General features: G+C 37.4%; 1 protein-coding gene across 4 annotated transcripts in view; it reads right to left on the bottom strand.

The window, feature by feature from the left end:
- Positions 1-20,322, bottom strand: part of CLCN3 (chloride voltage-gated channel 3) — a 59,113-nt gene that overhangs the window by 12,289 nt on the left and 26,502 nt on the right. For all 4 annotated transcript variants that reach the window (XM_063156228.1, XM_063156226.1, XM_063156227.1 and 1 more), the window contains 7 exons: positions 10,535-10,692; positions 9,480-9,579; positions 7,682-7,869; positions 6,912-7,034; positions 5,380-5,586; positions 4,278-4,358; positions 2,703-3,248 (listed from right to left, as the gene is read on the bottom strand). In XM_063156228.1, the coding sequence (XP_063012298.1) occupies positions 2,703-3,248; positions 4,278-4,358; positions 5,380-5,586; positions 6,912-7,034; positions 7,682-7,869; positions 9,480-9,579; positions 10,535-10,692 (1,403 nt within the window). The remainder of the gene's footprint in view (positions 1-2,702; positions 3,249-4,277; positions 4,359-5,379; positions 5,587-6,911; positions 7,035-7,681; positions 7,870-9,479; positions 9,580-10,534; positions 10,693-20,322) is intronic.

Below are 20,322 nucleotides of genomic sequence, written 5' to 3' on the forward strand. Positions count from 1 at the left end.
CCTTAATTCCTATACTGAATTACCTAATATTTCAGTGTTTACAGAGGTAATATTCAATGTTTTCATTTTAGTATTTTAGTCTAGTATTCAAATTGTGCATTTATACCACTACTGTTATTACACATAATTAATTATGCATCTAAGCCCCTTCCTAACTGCTAAACTCAATTTTTTTTTCCTGTGTGAAATTCTTCCTCAGTGAACAGTGCAACAGTACCCTGACAAAATCCCATATTTCCAACATAAAAGTAACTAAATAAACTACTGAAACTGCCTCAGATCCTACTGTGCTAGCAGTATGCAAAGAAACTCAGTCTCCATGTGGAAATTGCATCCAAATTATTTCTGGTCCTTTGGTAATATAACTTTTTATGCACTAGCTCCTTCTCTCCTTTCCACCATATGTGGGTAATGGTTACAAGTCTAACTGTAATTATGATTTTACAGGTCCATTTGTTTGCATAAGCCTGTGAATCACAAATCACAAAGGGGAGAGGAATCTTCCCAGAGAAGTAGCAAGGGAAAACAGCTACGTTTTTCCTCTTCTCAGCTTCCTTCTCTGGGACAAGCTCAAATTACACTCCAGAGGAAAAGATTTGTTCTGTGTCATCTTTGGAAGAAGCAAGGATTAGGATCCACCTCTTTGGTGGATCTGCCACCATACTGCCAGTGTGTCCCAGTCATTTTCTGAGGCAAAACTGTAACTGCTTCCCACCTGTTGATCAGCATTTAGACACAGTAATGAGTCTACTGATAAAAAGCAGTACCGTATAGACGCAAAAGCATGAAAGAAAAAAACAAAACAAAACAAAGAAAATGCTGCCATATCAGCCTCCCAGTAATGCATCTCCACAGCAGTACTAGCAGCAGGAATCCCTTTGCCTCACTGGCAGCAGCTGGGTAGCTTTGCTCACCTCACAGGAAAGCAGTTCCTGTGGGGAAGATGTGTGTTTGCAGATGGCTACAGCTCCAGGAATAAAAACGGACCTGGAGAGCCCAGAGGATCTCTTATAATTATTTAAATGACAGTGTAATACTATTTCTTCTCTTTTTTTTTTCCCCTTCTATTTTGAATTTACTTATTTTATAGAGATAAAGCCTAAACCAAATAAATATCATTAAAGTAACATCAACTTCTCCAGATCCTGGCTGACATTGTAACTAACCACATGCTTTAAAGCATCCAAGAAATTAACATAGCCCAGCTCCATCAATGACAGCAACATAACTCCTTGCCTATTGGCAGAGTAATAAATATATTGTCACAGCTTCACAAAAATATTTCCACATGCTGAAATTCTGAGAAAATGAACCAAACTCAAATGAAGTATAAGCTCTGCCATTCTGTAAAGCAGTGAATTCTATCCAGTATGCAGTGTGACCTTGTGGTGGTAACCCCATGTCAGAGCCAGATGCACATAAACATGTGAATGGTAAAGTAATGTCCCAGATATAAATGAAACCCAGTAAGTGAATACAAAACTAAACAGACTGAAGTGGTCACATCACACAACAGTGCCTGAATTATGGACCTAAGGAAGACTAGCTTTTGAAACACACACTCTTGAGATTCCTCTCACCCACCAACCAACATACAGAACATAACTTCAAATAACAACCTGCAACATCATCTAAAATATCGAAACATGAGAAACACAACATGATGTTACTGTTCTGTCAGTTACAGAATAGTTGAGGTTGAAGATGACTGCCCCAGACTGTCTGCCCCTGCTCAAGCAGGGTCACCTCAGCAAGTTGCTTGGGCTTGCAACCAGTCAAGGTCTGAGTACTTCCAAGGCTGTTCTCTGCACAGCATATTCCAACGATCAAACACCCTTATAGAAAGGAAGTGTTTTCTTATGCACACTGTTACATGGAACAGCAACTTATACTGAAAAGTTAAGGCAAATTGAAACACAAATCTTGCTTAGTGAACATTCTACAGGAAGTTTTTATTAAGGCACATTTGATTATGACGTACTTGCAAAAAAAGTGAAGGGAGCCTGACAAGACAGAAAATGATGAAGGCGTGACAGTTACACATTATCACTCAGAAAACAGCCACAGACTGGGGAGAAGCTGAAGCCACCCCCAACACAGATTTATCAAACAACTGGGAAAAACAAAAATGATTCTGCTTGTAATGGAGATGAAATTTTCTTTACAGTCACATGAACAAAACCCACTTTCTCATCACAGGATGCAGTACTGGAAAATACAGCAGAAGAAATCAACATGGTCTCCTTTTAACATCTGTAGTAATTAGATTTATGTGAACAATGAGGAGAGTGGATATAAGAATTACCACCAATGAGTAGTGTAAAGGGTACAGTCTGTTCTTCCAAGTAACAGGAAGACTAGGGAATCTGAGTGGTTATGCTCAAACTTTGCTCTTGGAAATTTTAGAATCATCCGTTATTGCTGAATCAGGCCCATACAAACAGACATCCATCCACACAGTTACTGCTCCCTACTGCATTTAGCACATTTCTATTCAGCTGAACAAAGGATTATTCTGAATTTAATTAAAGTTATTACTGTTTGCTACAGGACTTCCTTACTAACTAAAAGGAAAAAGACCTCTTTTTAAAAGAAATAACATAAAAAAATAAACAAAGCTTCCAGCCTTGAGAGATGGGAAATGAGAAAGGCAATAATTATATGATGACAGCAGATAAGAGAGCTACTGCATTCACACTTACCTTGATACCAAAAGTGAAGACTGTCATGATAATTTTAAATATGAGTGCTAAACACAACTGCCATATAGCTGAATAGACTCCAGTGCCTGCTGGGCGGTCAGGAATATCATCTACAATTTTGCTTGCGTTCATATCATTTCTGTAGTCACACAGCGAGGAGGATTCCAATGGCCCACAGTCTGTGAAGAGCTCCTTAATAAGCTCACTGGTGTTTAGCCTTGTGTATGGATTAGGAAATGCAATCACAGCTGTTATTGCTGCAACAATAATAACCTCCAGGACAGGATACTTCCCAAATTTTGTAGATTTGCGTCGACGACACCATGCAATATTTGCTCGGATGAAAAATGCTCCCCAGAGCCCACCAAATACTCCCAGAAGAATAAAAGGAAGCAGTTCAAAAAGGTACCAAGGAGTGTGATATTCCACATAAAAAAGGACTAGGCGGCTATTACCAAAAGGATTGATGGACCTTAGAACAAATGCAGCTACTAAAGCAGCAAAAAATGATCTCCATAAAGTTTTCAGTGGGAAATAGTAACTGACCTGCAAAAGACAATACATGAGAATTATTAGTGATTCAATTAAAGGCTTCTGCATGTGTTAGAATACTGCTGCTCACATGGTATAAGCTAAAAAAGCTGTTCTGCTTTGTGTCTCTTACTAGCCTTCATGAGAACCAGTGTGTACTACTGTACTCTCAGATTTCCTGCTAATATTTTCATCTCCTTTCAACCTCTATTGAAAGGTTTATGTGTTATTTTTAAGATGTATGATTAAAACTAACAAAAAAAAAAATTAAAAAGCCTCAAAACAGAACATGCAATTTCATTTTTTAAGCCCCACATAGCCTGATTTGAATTTTAAGACAGTTTTCTTCATTTTCTGGCAACCGAGGAAGTCCTCAAAATACCCTAACAACATAACAAAATTACACATGAAAGAAATATATTCCCTACTTTTCAATTCAGAGATTTTTAGTGCTTTAATTGTCTTTAAAAATACCAATGATAGAAATAACATTATTACATATTTTGAAAATTACAATTAAAACTAATTTAGCATAAAACATTTTTTGGAGAAGAGAATTTCCTAGCTTAGGAGGTAAGTTTTACAGTATATTTACCCTTTTAAAAATTATCATATTTTTGTTGATTATCATATAATTGTGTTTAGTGTCTGAAGCTTTAAGTATTGGCTAAAAACTTGCTTTACAAAACTGTCCAATAAGTCTTGAAAGCCTTTTTCAAAAATTAAGAGCCCCATATTTTTTTTTCCAGAATAAACTCCTAGACTGAAAAGCTGCTGTGTCTTTATCTGTATGTAAACTGTAGTTATTAACAGACTTGGGCCTTTTCCAGAATAAAATAACTGAGAATAAAGTAAGGCTGACATTCATTTAAAAAAAATGTATCTTCAGGAGTTTGCTGGTAACAGGACTCTTGGCTTTGAAATATGGGTCAAAAAATAATTTCCTTCTTAGGAAAGACTCCATTGCTTAAAGGAGTCAGAAATTATTTAAAGTAAGAGAGATTTTTTCAAACATTTATTCTTCAATGCCATCTCTTGACATACCTCCTCCAGACTGAAAAGGACTCCACCAATTGGGGCACCAAAGGCTACAGAAACTCCGGCTGCTGAGGCAGCTGACAACACCTGGAAAACAATAAAGGTGAGGGGTTTGTCACAGTCGATGTTGTAAACATGAACAACAAAATCTCACTATAGCTACAAGCCAAGTTTGCTCATGACAGGGCAGAGCAGATGCATGGCAGAGCAGATCTTCACCCTGCAGCCCTGGCAAGCTCCTGGCAAGAGCCATGGGCTGTGAGCAGGAGCCCAAGCAGGAGCAGGTTTCTTGCAAGCACTGCAGGGTGTGGGTGAACGAGGCTGGGCAGCCCTGAATGGCTGTACCCTGCAGAAAGGACCCATGCTGAAGATATTTGTGAAGGACTGTCTCCCATGGGTGGGGGCCCACCCTGGAGCAGAGAATGAGTATCAAGAAGAAGGAGCAGCAGAGACACAGTATTCCCTTGTGCCACTTTGGGATAGATGAGTTAGGAGTGAAACTGAGCCTTTCTAGAAGGGACAGTGGGGGCAAGATACATTTAGCTTTGTTTTCATTTCTCGCCAGTCTACTGTTGGCAGTCAAGGAACTTTCCTCAGGTCTGGTCTGTAATGGTAACTGGTGAGCAATCTCCCAGTCCTCATCTTGACCTCTGAGCTTTTCATCTTACACTCTCCTGCTGTCCTGCCAACTCAGAGGGGTGAGAGAACTGCTTGGCCGGCACTAAGTCTAACCCACCACACTCGTTGACAACAGCGAACTGAAGCAGGGCACAGAACACTGCTGTCACCAGGAACACTTTGTTCATGGGTTCAGATACTCCGCTGCCCTCACCACTGAAGACACCCATCACTTACCAAAGTTTAGAGACAAGCACAGAAAGAATTTAAATAAAACCAAATGGTCTCTGAAGGGGAGACCATTCCGGAGTGGAGACCAAACTGACTCTGCCATAGAAATTATTTACCTGTCAGAATGCTGGGGATAATACATTGTTTTAAACATAATAAATAACAATTGATAATCACTAAACATTGTCCAAGAGAACAAAGATCAATGTAAATGCACCAATATTCAATATATTCTAGAAATGATTTTTCAAGAACTTACCTCTCTTTTTTTAGCTTCATTTGTACTGTATTTTGGAAAGAGGTAGGAAAAAATATTCCCACAGCAGCAGGCAACATGTACCAAAGGACCCTCTTTTCCTAAACTTAAACCTGATGCAACAGCCAAGACTAAAGTAATTGTTTTTATCATCAAAGTCCACTTCCCCAAGTAACCTCTGATGATGAAGCCGCTCAAAATAGTTTTTATCTGGAAGAAATAAAAAAATGTATCTGTTACTGCATTCTTCAATTTTCAGAAAATAATTAATCCTTTAATTTTAGCTGCAGAACTTCAAAGCCAGCCGTTTCAAACAACTAACTCTGTCACACTTTAAAACATGTATCATTCAGACTGCCACACTAGGTCTATCTGCTTGCCATAAGCTTTTCATTGGCAACTTACTCTAAAACACTGGGTAATAACATACAACTACAGTACAAATTACATTTAGTAGAAAATTAATCTGCAGCAGCTTCTTAAGATTGGATGAATCAGTTTATGATGTAAATTATGTAAAAAGGCAGAAAATTTCTAAAGGAAAAATAAATCTGCAAAAACCATACTCAAGATCAATCTATTGTAGCAATATCCAAACTTGCACCAATATCACCCCTGTTTTCTCTTTGTGTTTTACCATCACTACATAAAAATCAACAGTAGATTTCTTCACATAAAGATGGAAAAGATCAGCCTATGTCCACCAGAAAAATCTGTCACTTGCCAAAGGTATTACTGTGCTTAAAAATGCTATATTATAAGCCTGGAAAATATGCCCATGCAGAGTAAATAATATACAGCTACCATATCACAACATGTCCATAAATAGGATGTACATTAAACACTGGGCAGCTGTGTCTGGAAAGTAAACACAGCTAGATTTGAAAACCAATTTAAGATGAAATTTCTTCTGGAACAATGGCACAGAACTACTCCAGGCTTAAACAGAGGTAGATAAAAAATATTTACAAAAAAACTGAAGAAGTGAGACTGACCAGACTGATTTGAATTTGGATTTTTCTCTCCCATTTTGTGGATAGTAGCAGACAGCAACTGTAAACAGTGAGTTTTTGAGGATACAACACATTTCATATTGTGACTGTTCATTGGTTTGTGCTAGTTAAGGCAGCTGAAGGCATTGCAACAAAAGATGATTGCTCTATCAAAATTGTGTCAATGTATCACTGCTCTCTTATCACCACAGGGAGGGTTTGGACAAGGGGAGGTTTGAAATCATTTTTCAGAAGCATACTAATCCAAAGGGGTCCTTAAAAAGTGGTCCCAACAGAAGCAAAATCTACTAACTCAGGCGATTCTTTAAAGTTTGGGGTATTTTCTCAGAAACAATTAGCAAAATTACCATGTTTGCAGTTTGAATATTGTATTACTATATTTCTTCAAAGACACAGGGTGCTTCCTCTTGCCTTTCCCCTGACTCATTAAGGCAGCAGTAATCTACACATTAATATGAAACACCTATTTTATATTTTTATATATATATATATATATATATATATATATTAGTTAGACCTCACCTCAGGTATCCCTGAGCCACAGGCGTAGGGAGCAAATACCTTCACCAGAGAAACTGCTAAGAAGGCAAAGCTCAAAGCCCAGAAAATGTACATGATGTAGTTCATTATGTATGAACCTGGACCCTAAAAGCAAACACAAAATGTCAGAAAATAGGTTTGACATAAGAGCAAAATCACTACTTAAAATAATCCAGAAGTACTTCTGCTGCAAGTACATGAATACACATATTTTGAGGCACAGTAATTATTGCCAAGAGAGAGTTTTGTTTGAAAAGCATGAAGCCACGACACTTGCACATTAGCACAGACTTATAAAAGGTAGAAAGTGTTCTAACACTTCCTCTTGAAAAGAAAAAATAAGCATTGAACAGGTATATTTTTAATAGCTAACAGCTGCTAAAATCTAGTGAATATTGAGTAAATCTTCCTTATTTAAAAAATGTGATAGAAAAAAATCAAGCAAATCTATTCTTAGTTATCAGAGAATACCATAGATGGATATTTACATACAGCTATTATCAGGAATAGAAATTCTTGTGCTATCAACAGCTCTATATTCTCATAACTTCCTTACATTTGCAATACTCCAAGCTCCCTTGCAATTCACGAAATACACATTTATTACACTATAATCTAGTAATCAATTCAAATGCTGAAAAATGGCACAGACAGTAGAATCTAAATTCATGTTTAGAATCCTAACCTTAAGACCATTATTTTTTTTCCCTACTCAGCCAAGCTGTTGAACAAGACCATCAAAGAATACTCACTTCTGCTTGCCCGATTATTAGCTCTGCCCATGTTTTCCACTGTGGACATTTATCTCTCTCTTCAAATGTGGTCTCATTTGAACCCCAACAACACTGCTCATGGTTAAACCACAAAGCACTAAGGCAAATGCCTTCCTTCAAGTCAGTCATCCAGTCAGCAGCTATGTCAATTAATCCTGCCAATGCCCCTGTTGTAGAAACAGTTTTGTATTAATGTTCTGGTAAACAGAAATAACACACATGGCTAAAATGAAGGGATGTGCTCGTATTAACTGAAGCATTAGGTATTAACTTAATTAAATGAATATTTAATATACTACTGATTTCCAGGATTATATCCTATTTTTTGTTATGGTAAGACTAATATTTGCTGAAGAATTAAGTACTTTGTATATTTCCCAAGTTACATGAGATTTTTTTTGCCTTTTTTTTCTGTATACCACAGTTCTCCAACAGTCCACTGAAACCAAGGAGTTAAGAGTAGAAAGTGAACTGTTACTTCTTTGTGATGAAGCAGTTATACAGCATCAAGCCTGCTGGAAAGAGATGGGATTCACCTGTCTAAAAGGTGGAAAAGGATTCTAGTCTATGTGTTGTCAAGTCAAAAGCAGTACTTCAGTAGAACAGAATTTCAACCAAATTATTAAAACAGGTAAACATAAGATCTCCTTGTGACTGAACTCAAGATTGTACCATTTAAGATCCACTAGACATAGAAGAGAAGGCAGCTGAGACTGAAAAACATACCAGTGTGCAAGACCAGAATTTGCTCACTTTGTTACTCAGAAACAGAATAAAGGAATTTTAATAAACAGCAGCTTAAGGGGTTGAAAACACTACACTGCATGTTCCCACTGAAATCATCATAAACAATTTCCAGTGATTATACAGATTACACACTCCTGGTTTGTGCATCCAGAAGTATATAAACATGCTACAAACTTTGCATATATATTAATTTATATGTGATTTGTGAAACTGTTTATGTATATACCTAAGCAGTAATTATACTGTAACCATGCTTTTTAATAAGCATAGCCTTACTCCACAACTAACTTTGCTAACATTAAATCTAAAATGTCTAAATGTCTATTTGAAGTACTTATTTTGAAAAACTGGGCACAAAGTTTGTGACTGTTCCTTACTGCAAGTTTTAGTCACTTCAGACTATACTAACAGAAAAAGCAGCAGCACTGCCTGACCACTGGGCCACAAACCATTGGATGGTTTTAGCTGTAAAATCCTTTCTAAAATACATTAAGAATGAAAGAGAGAATTGAAGTATAAGTCAACAGACTCTACCTGTTAAAGTCAATATTTACTGTGGAAGAACCTCTGTAAAGGTACAACATAAACATATTGCTAAAATTCACTAGTCCATAAACACATGCTTTACAGGGAAGTGTGCTTGCCAAAACTACACAGGTACCAGACCTACTTTTACAATCAACACTTCCACAAGAAATGCTACAGGTAAAATCCAAAATTTTACAGAAAGGGAAAACATAAATCTCAATCACAGGATTAAAGAACATTGATACTTTAGTAGGTGGAAGTTCAAAAACACTTGAGAAATTCTCTCTAAATTCAGTGAGGATTTTGGTTCCCATCTGATCAGTAAACCCTCAACTCAAAACGGTGAAGCTTGTCAATTGAGATAGTCAACTTTTTTCTTCCCTTATGGAACTGTTGTAGTAGATTGAACCAGCTCTTAGCTGGGTTGGTGGAGAACAAAGGAAAAACACAACAACTATACTTGCTGACAAATAAGAAAAGAATCCTTTGTGTTTTCATTTACCTGATGCCAAACCAGTTAACGTGACTACCAACCATCCTGACCATGCATCGTACAAACTTTTTGTCATCTCCCATGCTGATTCTTTCTTCTTGCTGTTAATCTGCAAAGAGAAATCAGTATGTAAAGTTGTATGTATTTCAGTAATATGAATAATGAAACTAAAGGAAGTATGACATACAAAATTGCATGATGCAAGCAAATAAACTATCTTGAAACCACAAGTGTTCTGCTTGTATTTAGTGCTTCACACAGATAAATCAGCTTCATTATTCAGACATCAAGCAACTGACAGAGAAACATATATTTGCTTAATTTAAAGAACTAAAATCCAGGAAATACATTATTAGGATAAATAAATACCTTCTGTGGCATACACCTAAACTGTTAATTGTAATATTATCTCCCTCCTATACATTAAATATTTTTGAACTTCAATTGAACTGTTAGCATACTAATAATAAGCTATTTCATATGATTCAAATTCCAAAACTTCTACTTCAAATATAAACATCTTTATGTTTAGACTAAAAAACACATATAAGTAAAATAAAATAAAAACCTGGATAATTACCCTAAAGTACTTCTAGACAACTATTATTGTACTGAAAAAGTTGCTATTCTTATTTTATCCTTATTTACTCTGCACACTTAGCTGCAGTGGCAGAGACACTTTTGTCAGTACAAAAGCAATATACATCATGCTTCACTTTTCTGCACCAGTACCACCAAAACCACTATTGTACTATTACAATTACATCTACACTGAAAAATAGCCTTAAATATACTAGGATGAAAAAAATGCAGAACTTTAAAAAAGGTATTTGGGTGACAGGGACCTATTCCCTCTCTATTAAATTACTGCTTCTTTTTCAAGTTATAATAATGCTGCAAGACTGCAGGTATCCAACTAAGCAGTGCTTTTTAAACAGTATTCAAGTAGTTTTAGCTGATGTAACTATGTACATATTTAAAGGACATGCATATATTTGTATGTGTTACTAAATCAGACCTTAACTCCAACATGCAACCAAAAAAGTTTTATTAATCTCAAGTACCCGTCTGTGCCTTTCTCTGTCTTTGCACTTCTCTCGAACCCAGTCAATGGTATGGAAGTCATCGTATGTTCCTACTCCAGGAATTGGCTCATCCAGAAGGTCCAGTAGATGTGTTGAACTGTTGATATTTCCTCCATTTGTCATTGTATAATGAGTTCCTGCAGCAGAGAAACAGAGGAATCAATTAATTTGGTGATAAATGAAGTATTCAAACTGTGTTCATAGCACAGAAATTTATGAACAAGTAATTAAGACACTTTCCATACTAAGCCTATTGTATTGTCATTTAGGTCTCCCAATGCTGCATGCCACTCCTCTTTACTGTAATTCAGCTGTTAAGTTAAATTTGTGTATTAGTGACTTTGTGTTTCCAGTGGTTAAATAGAAATGTCCTAGTCAAATTATTGTTCTATGTCCAGACTCCAGGAAAACTTCTACAGTAGCAAGTGGAAAAAAAAGCAACTTTTACACACATTTAACTTGAAGTTTATTTCAGTCTATGAACTACCAGAGGAAAACATGTTTGTACAAAAACAAAGCAAGGATGATTAGCTAAAAAAGTTCACAGTACCTTCCTTTGTAACTAGTAATTTCTAAATATACATTCTATTGATTACCAATCTCTCCTACACATCTAAACCAAACCTAAAATACATTATTAACAGATTGTAAATGCATCTAAAAAGCAACAAGAAACCCAACAAACACTCGTATTTTGTTTTTATGTATTTTTTTCAGGTATATCACAGAGCAGTCCTTGGTAATGAAACTTTGGAAACATTGTATAAAGAAAATATCTTCTGCTAATTTGTCATCACTAGGTAGTTTCTTCACAAGCAGCTTGCAGAGCAACAGCCCCACGAGTATTTACTGCACTGATCAGAATAAGAAGAGCAAGAGGCGGGTACTGAGAAGTTTTCCATTTTCAAAAGTGATAAAAGAAAGTTTTCACTTTTTTTAAGCTTTCAAATGTCATAAATTCTGTAATATATCAGCTTTTTTTCTTAGTCCTCACTTGTTTGACTAAGAACAAAATATTTTGCCCAACAATACACAGCACACCACAGTAATCTCTATTCATAAAGACATAGGCTCAAGCTGATCAAGATTTTATCAGTTCAGATAGACACCAGAACTCATTTCAGTGTACACTGATGTCGTAGGAAGGGGACCAGGACACCAGCTGGTTCATCACAGGTCCAGTTTATTGAAGAAAACATCAAACACTTATACAGCAAATAATAAACTTATGAATATTCTGTAAGCCAAACAATCTATTGGTTAAACTATACCATGAACTCTTCCTCATTCCTCAGGGGTTACATCTCTCTTTTCTCATGTCTCTTTCACTATTTGTTATCCTACTACAGCTAGGCCCAAGGACACACTATCTAGCAGGTGCAGAACTTGGAATTAGCCACGGCTTTGTACTTTTCCATTCTCTAGTCACCTAAATTTACCAACAGACTGACACTGGGATTTTTAGACAAGTGGGGGGTTTTTTAACCTGCGGTGGGTTTTTTTGGGTTGTTTTTGGGGTTTGTTTGTTTGTTTACTTCCAGGCTTCTTTAATTGAGCTTCTTGGTATTGTCATCAGAAATTTCCAACTAACCAAAAACCAAAACTAACAAACAAATAGCTGTCAAAGGACCTACCTGTAAACTTCCAAATGCTATAAATGCTGAATTCACCAGCCCAAGCCCTCATAATAACTCACAATTACATTTACACATAAGTAAAATGTGCCTTTTGTGAATTCTAAGATCTAGAAGAAGTAGTGTGACACCTGGCAGTACACTATGACCAAAGTGGTGCCTCAGTCATCCATTGCTTAAGAGGTCATGCTGATGCCTACTATAACATAGTGTTTGCTCAGACATTTTCTTAGTGGTAAAAGACAAAACAAGAAAAAAATACAAAATTCATATTAAGACAAAATGCAATTATAATTTTCAAGATACACAAACAACTATTATTATTTATTCTATAAAGATTTTTTTAAAAGTACAGAAAACAATGCAAATGTAGCAGGCAGTTCTCCAATAACACCAATATTGTTCTCTTATGTGAGCCTGGCTGCCATCTTTACCTTAATACCTTGTTCCCCAGTCTATGCCATACTAAATTCCCCCTCATCTATTTCCCATAGCTAAGCCCTGTAAATCTCTTCCCAAAGCTGCTGCCAGTCTCTCTTAAGGCAGATGTAAAGAAGCATTACCTATGCTTCCATTAATAAAAGGCTAACAACAATTTAAATCAGGTTTGCTAATAGAGGTGATTGTGAAAACCTTGCTTTAGGATAAGGAATTCAATTCCCTTGCCACTTCCAATTCTCCTAACTAAAAGTCAAAAATACATGTCTGGATAGCTGAAAAGGCAAGGTGATGTTGTGGAAGAGATACTAACAAAATTCAGTGTGATAACTAGTTTAGCTCTCAGAATTAAGACAGTAACAGAATACATTATTAAAGTATTATTTTTACATGAAATCAGCTTCCTCTGGCAAAGCAAGGGGACATAAATCAACCTCACCCACAGCTTAATTATTAATCTCCTGCAAAGCTCCAATGTATTGACACAGTTTCCTGAACCTGAGTGAGTAGGGTTGGGCAAAAGCTTGTCTTTGCTCTGGAGGAGTTGGTTTTATGCCCTGCTATAAACGAAGCAGTACCTAAATACAAGGAGCATGCAATCCTATGCCACAGAAGGCAAAGGAAAGTTGAGAGTTATAAATGAATCACAAACAGTAAAAGATTATTTTATGCATATCACAAGGTGCTAAATTGGAATTCCCAGCAGGGGATTATCAGAGATGCTATCATCAGAGATGGCACTATACTAATTGCACCTGACCCACAGCAGACCTACAAATGATGATGGCCATTGTCTAGATACAGTAAAAATCCCACTGAAACTATGTCACATTCCTACTTTGCCAACAGCTGCTGGCACACCAAATACTGGAATATAAGTGATTATTGTATGATGGGGAAGAGACACAGAAGAAGATATGAAGCTGAAGAGGAGGTTTTGGTGAATACAGAGCTGCCATGAGCTCCTGATGCAACAACTGAATAGCTGTAATCTTGTACCACGTGAAAAAACAGGCAGCAGTGAGTGTGGTAACAAGGCTTCCTTAGAGGACCATGAAGAGGACACCTGTACAAAATCTGCTGCTCAGTATCTAAGATACAGATCTCTGAGATAACATTCTCCTGCTAGCATTATGATCTATGCAGTATACAACTATTCTAAAGTGGATGTTAGAGAACAATACTTTTACTGAGACTCAACATTTTTCCAACCTTTCTACCCTTCCTCCTCTAGAATTTCACACAGCAAGATGCGCCTTCCAGCTATGAAGATAATGATTCTCATCAGCATAAATGCACAAATTCTCACTATTTACTCCCAGTTCCAAAGCCTCATTAAATGCAATGTTAAAACTCTTACCAGAACACAAATATTTCATCACAACATTCTAACCATCAGGCAGGAAATCATCATTACCTAGATAAATTGTAGCACTTAGCAAACCTTCAGAAATATTTCCCCTTCCGTCCTCTCCCTCTTCCCCACTTGTGAAGTTTCAAGATGCTTTCACAGGCAATGTGCCTTTCACCACAACAGAAGCAGTTTGGTCCTAAAAACCACAACAAGCACTTAGCATACAAGATGTATAGGTTCCAGCTATGATAAGAGAACACTTCTAAAGTTCCTATGAGGACACCCACGCCATTTTGGAGCTGTAAAGAAAGTAAAGCCTTTTTGTTACATATGAGTTTGCTTAAGTTTTTGTGAGATTGGAAGGTAATGGTAAAAGTGGCAAGCAGAATTTTAATTAGTACTGTTATTCCAAACTAACCCATGTTACTAGAGAGAGGGAAACAGTAGATTGATGTTCTTAGAGACTTAGTACAATTCTACAATTCGTAAGAATCCTTATAAAGCAAACACAGTCATTATACACTTTGCAAAAATAAGGCAAAATCACAGAATAGTTTAGGTTCAAAGACTTTAAAGATCATCTAGCTCTTGGGCAAAGACACCTTTCACTACACAGGTTGCTCAAAGTCCCATCCAACCTGGCCCTGAACACTTTCAGGCATGGGGCATCTACAGCTTATCTGATGGGCATTCTGTTCCAGTGCCTCACCACCACCACAGTAAAGAATTTCTTCCAGAATCTAATCTAAACCTCCTCTCCATTTGAAGCCTTTCCCCCTCATCCTGTCACTATGCACCCTTATAAATAGTCTTTCTCCATCCTTCTTGAAGGCTCCTTTCAGGTACTGGAAGGCAACAATTACATCACCTCAAAACCTCTTTTCCAGGCTGAACAAACCCAACTCTCTCAGCCTTTCCCCATAGGAGAGGTGCTCATCTTGGTGTCCCTCTGCTGGACTTGCTCCAACAGGTCAGTGTCCTTCCTGTGCTGGGGAAGGACAGCATTCTGCTCCTCCAGAGCACAGGGACAGAATCCCTCCCTGGCCCTGCTGCCCACCCTGCTTCAGATGCAGCCCAGGACATGTTTGGCTTTCCTGGCTGCAAGTGCACATGGCCAGGTCATGTCCAGCTTCTCATCCACCAATATCCCATGGCACTTGGTCTTGTTAAACATCATGAGATTCCCATGGGCTCACGACTGGAGCTTGTCCAGGCCCCTCTGGATGGTATCCTCTCCTTCAGGAGTGTCAACAGCACCTCTCAGCTTGGTGTCATCTACAGATTTGCCAAGCATCACTCAATCCTTTCACCTATGTCATTAATGAAGATATTAAATAACACCAGTCTCAATATGGACCCCTGAGGGACACCACTTGTCACTTATCTCCATCAAGACTCTGAGCCATTTATACCCCTACCCTCTGGAAGTGACCATCCAAATAATTTCTTATCCATCTAGAGGCCTGTTCATGAAATCCATCTCTGTCCAGTTTAGAAAGAAGGAAGTTGTAGGGGCCCATATCAAAGGCTTTACAGAAGCCCAGACAAATGACATCTGTAACCCTTCCCTTTTTCACTGATGGAATCACTTTCCCATAGAAGGCCACTGGGTTAGTCAGGCAGGAACCTTGGTGAAGCTGTGTGGCTGTCCTGAATCTCAACATGGAACTGCTGTGAGCTGCTGCAATCACAGACTGCAAGCTTATAGACAGTAGGCTGCTAGACAATACAAGCAACATGCTTCTTCAGAAAAAGGAAATTCTCTTGGGGAGTCAGTCACTCTAAGTCTTAAATGAACTATCTTCTAGAAAGGCAGCTGACTTTTGTTATCCTTCCATGCACGTAATTCCAAGCCTTGAGCACAATCCTTTCTCAGCAATCAGCTCTGGTATTGCTGAAGAACTGTTTCAACTGAAGTTGTTAAAAAAAAAAAGCACAACATTAAAAGGAAAAAACTGTAATAATACTAAGGTTAAATAATACTAAGGTTAGCAGTTAAACACTGTACTTTGGGACACCTGATGAGAATGAAGGACAAGAAAAACAAAAATGCTACACAAAAGAAACCAGAAGAAAAGTGGATTCCAACACCATAAAAAAAGCTTTTATGTCTGAAGAAGTGAAGGATTTTTTAAATTTTTTTTTATTTTAATGAGAACATAAAAAATACAATCCAAAACAGCTTGAGAAGATACTATGTATGACAAAAAACCAACAGTCCTTACCATGCTGCTCTCCTGCATTTCTCTTTGAACATGAAATTATACTCAATGGCTGTGGGGTCCCAACACTGATCCAACTTCCTGCTTTGCCTAGCTAGTTTCTGCCAATGGAACCACTAGGTAAAAAAATTAGACATTTTGCTATACTCACAGAAGCTGCTTTATATATCAGGATTCCTCCCTGTCTTTTGTCCCTCATTAAGGCAAGGAATATCTCTTCTTTCCTATTTTATAGGTGTGCCTCATACGAGCGGTACTCAATCTTGATTGATGTTGGAACGATGATGAACATGACAGAAAGCTGATTTATGTAGGTTACACACAGCAATGTTGAGGCCATGCACAGTATTTTTAAAAGCTGCCTCACCTGCAGGAGTAATCCTATACCACTTTGTCTTTCTGCAACTCAGGAGATTTCTTTCAAATTTGAAAATAACCCTGGAACACACGCAACTGATGAAAAATGTGGTTGTAAGTGAAAAAAAACTGGCAAGTTTATAGCTAATTTATTTCACACAAGAAAGGGGTTTAACAACATCATGCATAACTGTTCAACAATCCTCCCCAACTCTTTCCTTGCAGGCTGTGTTCCTTCTTTTCTCATGAAAATAATGAGAAGAGAAACATTGAGATTTAAGACAAATGCTACATCCTGCATAGTCAAACGACGCACGACAGATTTTTCTGCGGTAATCCACCGCGTGATTATCTGAACAATTCCCCAGTATCACCTAGAGAACAAATCCCCACAGCTACGCCCCCGCAAGAGAACAAGGTACAGAGCTGAGACATGAACAGGCTTCTCAAGAGGGTGGCTATCAGAGTTAACAAGGGACCATAATCTTATGATAAAGCTTAAGACCCCTTCTATATGCCACACAGCACATGATACCCATCTTCTGAAGGCACATCACAAAATACACCATTGTCTCAAACTGAGCCTATACTACCTAATTCCATTTTAAGAAATGAGACATGTCCCTCTTGGGACATAATTACACAGTAAGACTGAGCTGATCTAATTGACTGCTGGCACACAATGAGTAGATCTTGCTACCCCTATTTCTCCCCTCTGTTCTTGGTCACATACTCCCACTTGAATCAGCTCTGTCACCCTTGATCTGACTGCACAGTAAACCAACCCAACATGCAGATCCAACTAAGCAGACAAACTAACAACAACAAAAAAAATCTGCCATTATAAGGAACTGGAATCAAGTTTCTGTGCTGCTGGAGAAGAAACAGAGCCAGTGCATGGGCAAAAACTGAGAGAATAGATGGGGAGCAACAAGTTCAGCCTCTTCCATAGCAAGGAACTGTCAGACTAGTTATCCTGAAATACATAAACGCACCCTTGGGGTCTTGTTAGATTTTAATTATAACTTTCTGCTGGAAACAACTCAAAACTATAAATATTAATGTCCAGACATCATACAGTAACATCTATTTCACAGAGCTCAAAAATCCCTAAGGTTTAGAAACATTCCAGAGTTGTGAAAATAACAACAGATAAACAATGCCAATGCTGTATTCAATGTCAAAGCAATAACAGGACCTAATTTCTCAAAGGTATTTCTCTACAAGCTGTGTAATTGTTAACTCTTACAGCAAGAATAGCTGGTGCTGCTCACCCATCCCTTTTTCTAAACAACGCACAACTACATAGCATTTGCCTCAGCTGCTGCTCTTATGGCTGACAGCAGTGCAACATATCTCCTTTGGGCTACTCCCAGCAGCATGAAAGGAAGAAGGAAAAAATGAAATGCACTTCTGGGAGTGAAAATGAAGTTAGTCAGATTACAGTAAAGGCTGGAATAAGCTCCTCCTGACATGACCATCCAAATCTGCTGAGTGTTAAAATCAGCAGGGGCTGCAGCTTTCCAGAGGGCAGGTTCTAATCCAAGGCTTTGCTTCACCGTGTGTCCTTGGGCATTAGGTGCCAAGGGGAGTGGAGGCAGGGAAGCACCCTGTGTGCAATGCACACTGGAAGGATCACTTATGCTTGTAACAAAGAAGATTTGTACACAGAGGCATGTGTGAGTGCCTCAGCTTCCTTCTGTCGCCATTCAGACCTCAAAGTATGAGGCTTTCAATTAAAAAGACAAGAAACATCAGTTTACTTTAATTTGTCTGTAACCACTCAAAAAGAGTCACTAAGCACAATCTCCTTTTCCTGGCTAGAAGCAATTTTTACATTTCAGATCAGAAGCACAGCACAAAATGCCAGTGTTATTCGCTACTGTTGATGATTACTGATCTTAAAGTCTTTGTAATCAATTAATACATTCCACTTGCAACTTTGAATTTTCAGCATGTCTCTTCAGTTAGCTCTTCTAACTGCATCAAAGGCTTTCAAACAAAAACTGGTCTCTGCATTACAATCAAAATGCATATAAAATTGACACAACTATATATACACAAACAAAAAAAATCAGCTGGACAAAATCTAATAAATGGGAAATAGGAAGATATGGAACAAGTTTTGAGGAACAAGGATAAGTTGTACTATTTACCAAAGTACTGCATGATAATATCCTCCATTTCATCTGCTCCCAAATAGGTCTGGGTTTAAAAATAATCTTTTAAAAAGTAGGAGTGAAATCAAAGTTCAATACTACAAATGGACATAGGAAAAATAAAAAACAAAAAAAACCCCTGAGCTTTGATTTTTGATTTTTCACTTTAGGTGAAACAAACATTTCTGTTTCTATGATGCAGAACCAAAAAAAAAAGATTTACTGCTATAGATTTCCTTTTTTTGTAGTCATAAAGGCAGATGGATTATGTTTATTTAATTTTGTCTATGATGAATAGTGACTTCAGATATGCAAGTGAAAAGTTATTGAGATCCTCCCACTACTAAATTTACAACTTATATTTAAGATGAATAATGAGGAAGGAGATGAGAAAAATAGAAGGTATAAAAATATATAAAGTTAGAGAAAGCAAGCATTACAAAAGGGAAATTATCTATGATATAACAATGACCAAGGCCATCAGTGAGAATGCCAGAAATTTAGATAATTAGATTTCTAAGTGCCGCTGCCACATTTCCATAAGAGCAACTTACTTATCTGTTGTTTTAGAGGGTAAAGACAGGATTCAGCAAAAATAAGAATTCTATTAACATGATTATCCCAATCGGAGCACATTCAGGCTGAAGGAGGGCATAATCTTGGTCTGTTTATTAGCTTTCTAATATCTCAAATAAAAATACATCAAAAAATTATTTCCAAAATTGAGAAACACGCTTCACAGAGAACCTTACCAGTTATACAGCACAGGCAAACAGACAACCTGTAACTACCTAAATGAACTGCATTTACATCTGATGCTACTTCATGTTAATCACCAAAGCCAAATATGCTAAACTCATAATTGAAAATCCTTGTTCCTCTTTTATACAAGGAACCTAAAAACAAAGCACAGCAGAAATACAGTGCCATAATCACACTGAGTTTCTCCACGTTAGGTTTTTTCTCCAAGTACTTAAAGTTAGAGAATGATAATAAACTTGACCACATTTTCTGTTGTGAGCATGTAATTAATCTAGAAAAATAATTTTTTAAGTCTCACTCTGCAACTAATAAAATTTCAGGGTCAAGCCCTAGCTCTGAGCATGTGTACACAACTTTCATACCCATTTATTTCAACGGTCACACTGATATTGACTGTTGACTTATTACTAATTCTTAAACATAAGAGGACCTTAACCAGAAATGCAGCCTAAAGTGCCAAAGTTTTATCACTTAGGAGCATCTGAACTGGCTCAATATACATCTGACTCAGTCTTCCTAGGCTATTATTAAAAACTCTCTGCCCCACAGTTTACAGTAACAGGTGAGGCTCCAGGTGGCTGAGAGGTTTCCCCTGTTACTATCAGTATTTTCTAAGCAAGAGAAGTTGCACCTTCATGGATGGGGACTGGTGTATAATAAATGAAATAGTGACTTATTTTATCTGCTAAAAAAATTAGGTTTACAAAAACTAAGCCATCAGTACATCTGGCATGTTTTTTATACATGTAGCTTTCACATCTCCTGGCTACTGACTCTATCAGAGATTATTAGTGAAAGAAAATTTCATTAATTTTGCTTGAGGACTTCCAATTTCTTAAAT

The sequence above is a fragment of the Melospiza melodia genome, chromosome 5 (genome assembly GCF_035770615.1).
Source record: "Melospiza melodia melodia isolate bMelMel2 chromosome 5, bMelMel2.pri, whole genome shotgun sequence".
Classification (NCBI taxonomy): Eukaryota; Metazoa; Chordata; class Aves; order Passeriformes; family Passerellidae; genus Melospiza; species Melospiza melodia.